This window comes from Tupaia chinensis, unplaced genomic scaffold (genome assembly GCF_000334495.1).
Source record: "Tupaia chinensis unplaced genomic scaffold, TupChi_1.0 Scaffold000465_1, whole genome shotgun sequence".
Taxonomy (NCBI): Eukaryota; Metazoa; Chordata; class Mammalia; order Scandentia; family Tupaiidae; genus Tupaia; species Tupaia belangeri.
Window position 1 is genome coordinate 1601823 of NW_006159974.1, and position 3662 is coordinate 1605484.

General features: G+C 59.0%; 1 protein-coding gene across 1 annotated transcript in view; it reads right to left on the reverse strand.

Annotated features, from left to right (window-relative positions):
* COL26A1 (collagen type XXVI alpha 1 chain) overlaps nt 1-3662 on the reverse strand; it is a 22527-nt gene that overhangs the window by 11613 nt on the left and 7252 nt on the right. The window contains exons 3-5 of the mRNA XM_027774635.1: nt 3003-3159; nt 837-935; nt 119-271 (exon numbers count right to left, since the gene is read on the reverse strand). Of these exons, the coding sequence (XP_027630436.1) occupies nt 119-271; nt 837-935; nt 3003-3159 (409 nt within the window). The remainder of the gene's footprint in view (nt 1-118; nt 272-836; nt 936-3002; nt 3160-3662) is intronic.

Consider the following 3662-nt stretch of genomic DNA (forward strand, 5'->3'; position numbering starts at 1 on the left):
TCCAAGCTACTCCTGGTCACAGACAGGGTCCACTTCCCAGGGGTCCTCTGAGGGGTGCAGTCCTCCCAGAAGACAGCACGGCTTGGGCCCGCCCATCCGCCCCTCAGCACGCACTCACTGTCTTTGTCCGTAGGTGGCTGCAGGGAGTAGAGGACGCCTTGGGGGTTGTTTGGCAAGAGGCCTGGGCTGCCTGCTGGGCCAGGAGGTCCAGGGGGGCCGGGGCGCCCCATCTCTCCAGGAAGCCCGCGGGGCCCTGGTGGTCCCAAGAGCCCTGGAGTGGGGAGAAGAGTCACTGTGAGAGCTGGAGACTGGTGGCTGAGACACTGCAAAGGGGGAAACTGAGGCCCTGTAGGGCACAGGGTTGATGAGCATCATGTGGCCAGCGAGTGGTGGCCTCTGGAACCACTGTCTTCCTGGAAGCGTGTCCTGAAACGTAAGTGAAATGGCTTCCCCTTCCCAGCCCAGACAGGCCAGTGGGACCAACAGGGGCTCTGCAGATGCCTGCTGCCCACTCCCAGGGGCTCAACCTGGGTTGCCCTGTCTCTGCAGGACCCAAGAGGAATTGGGAGGGGTCTCTGGAGGTGAGAACAGCCTGCTGCCCCCTGGTGGTTCCACGCCCAAGTCTGTACCCAGAGCTCCTGGAAGACATTCTTGCAGCCCAGCGTGACATTAGGGCCTAAGTGCCTACGGTGGAGTTGGGATGGTGGTGGGAGGAGCTGAGCAGAGACCCCAGCAAGACTGGGGGTGCAGGCGTATGGGATGCCTACCTGCTTAGGAAGAGGAGAAGCCTCAGCCCCCTTCCCCAGGGGACAGCATCAAACTGGGGAGGCCCTTACCAGGAGGCCCTGCTGGGCCCTTCTCTCCAGTCTGGCCTCGGTCACCTTTGGAGCCTGGAGGGCCTGCAGGCCCTGGGGGTCCCGTCTGCCCTGGAGGTCCTGAGGAGAGAGATGAGGCCTCAGAATGCGGTGGGCCAGACTGTCCTCTCCCCACCCCTGTGGCTGCAGGCCCGACAGCACCTGGGCTGTCTGGTCCAACCTCCCCACCTCATCATAAGCCACCTGAGGCGCCCCCAGTGGATAAAGGTACCTCGACTAGCGTGGGTTTGTTGGCTGTGACAGTTTACAAACCACTTTTGCTACTGTTGGTGTCTCCCTTATTCCAAGAACTGCTTTGGTTCCCATTTTCACTGTGGGCTCAGGAAGACTGGATTGCAGTGCCAGGCTGTAGCTCAGGTTTCTTCATTTCTCAAGTCCCTCTCAGGGCCGAGAACTGGGTTTGTGGCAAAGTACTCCCCAGTATAGCCTCCGTGGAGACCCTAGGGAACCCTGAAGGACACCTCTGCCTGTCTCTGGTCTCTAGGCCTCTAGGGTGAATGACAATAAAGATGGAGATGGGAGGTCCCCTGTGTGCCCTGGGGACAATCCCTTCTCTCTCTGGGCTGCCCAAGGAGAATGCTAGATTTTTTTTGCTATGATGAGGGACCTGCGCTGGCTCTAGGGTCCTTCCTACTCAGATTGCACTCTGCGGCCTGGGAGGCAGGCCTTGGGGAGGGGAGAGGGGCTGGCTTAGGGAGAGCTCAGAGCCAGCCAGGCTGGGTCCCAAGTGTCACATTTATAGAGCGTGTGCTCCACCTCGTGGTCATCCTTGGAACTGCACTTTCCTTGGTGAGAAAAGTCTAGGCAGGAGTTGCAGAACCCCTCCCAGCCTCCCACCCAGGGAGGTTTGTGCCCTGGGTCCTCTGTGGAGCAGAAAGCTCCCTCTGCCTCAGTTCCAGAAGAGAGATTGGAAGAAAGTGGGCATGGGGCAGTCCTCTGGGGGTAAGACACTAGGGATGGTGGCTGGAGGGCCACAGGGTCAGGAGATGGCCCCACCCTTCCTGCAGCAGGCCGGAGCTCATCCGCCCTTCCACAGCCCCAGCCCTGTAGAAGAATGCAGGGTACCTGCTTCCCCTCCTCTGGCCCAGGGGCCCTGGAGGCCAGCTCTCCCACACTGCCGGGGCTCAGCCCTCAGAACAGGAGCATTCACGAAACAGCACAGGAAGACGAGGGTAGGGGTGCCTGCTCTGAGGTGAATCTGGGGGCTCAACTGGGAGAGGGTGGAGGGAGGGGCTCCAGTGGGGCTGGGGATCATCCAGTTAAAATCCCTGTGGCTTTCTGGGTGACCCAAGGGAATTACCTAACTTCTCTGAACCTCAGCTGTCTCCTTTGTAACCCCAAAGTTAGATACGACAACTGTCCTGCCCAGGGTGACGTGAGAATATTCAGTAACTGGCACAGTCTGGGCAGTCATACTGACTATGAGTACTCAGTACTAGTCATAATGGCACCGGCCTTCGACCCCTGCGTTCAGCCGTTTGGTGCTGGCTAAAGGTGCCCACCGGCCCTGTGGCAGGCATTTGATAACTGTAGCTGCTACTGCTGTGGTTGTCACTGCTATTCTGTAGCCCAGAGGCAGAGCCCAGGCCAGGGCAGAGAGGTTTTACCACGGCCTGTAAAATGTGCAGGGAGGCAGGGCAGATGTCTTCCAAATCCTGTCAGAGTTCAGTGAGGAACCCACAGAAAGTGGGGGGAGGCAGTCTGCTTCCGGTCCCAAAGGTGGGGGAAACAGGTGGGCTGCTGCAAATGGGAGCTGAGCAACAACGGGCTGGGCGGGGCCCCAACGGCAGGTGCTGAGAGGCAGGGCAGGGCATGAGGACAGCAGCAGGACTGGAAGGCAATTGGGAATGGTGGGGACTGCAGCTCACTGCAGAGCTTGGACTGGAACACAGTGGCCACGGAGACTTGGCGAGGGCTGACTGTTACAGCAAGGACTGTCAGCTCTGATGGCCAAATTTTCCATTCTTTCAGGAGAAAGTAGAAATTCTGATCTAATTCCCGAGTGTTTAAATGTTAGCTCATTTTTTCAAAATGCCATGAGGCCATGACTGACCCAAGGTGCTTGGTGTGTGGCCTGCTGTGGAAGCCCTGGGGCCGGCCCGAGCCCTCCCCACAGGCCTCACTCACCGGCTGGGCCTGTGGGCCTTCTCCTGTGGGGCCCTGGGTGGGCAAGAGGGATGGCGTCAGGGAGGAAGTCCTCGTTCCAGGGCGGCAGAGTGCTTGGGGGGGCCGGCAGGTCGTTGTCCGGGCCCGAGGGCCTCTCTGCTGCTTCCAGCAGGAGAACCTGGGCCGGAGAAAGGCCGAGTGTCAGGCCCCAGCCAGGCCATGGCAAGGACATGCGTGTCCAGGTTCACGTGCCCCAGGAGACCTGCACCTGTCCACTGCCGTGTGGAGCCTGTCACGCGCCTCAGTGGGACCACCACTCCTTTACCAGAATGTTCTTTTCCCATGTCAGGACAGCACTCTTGGACCCTCAGGCTCAGGCAGGTCCTCACCAGACACTTCCAAAGTCCCTGCACTTTTCTTCTGTGGCACCTGACACTGCTCAGAGACCTGTGGTTGGCTGATTAATGAGGCTCACCCAGGTCACTGGCGGCTCCCACGGTGGGGCTGTGTATTTTGTCCCCTGCATTGTCTGGGTTGGGGCACAAATTCCTGGGTCAAGGAACACTTGTGGAAGAATAGAAGGAAGGAGGAAGAGAGGAAGGAGGGATATGGGGAAAAGAGAAAGAAGAAAAGTAGAGAAAAGAAAGTGAGAAGGAAGGAAGGAAAAGAGGAAGGGAAAGA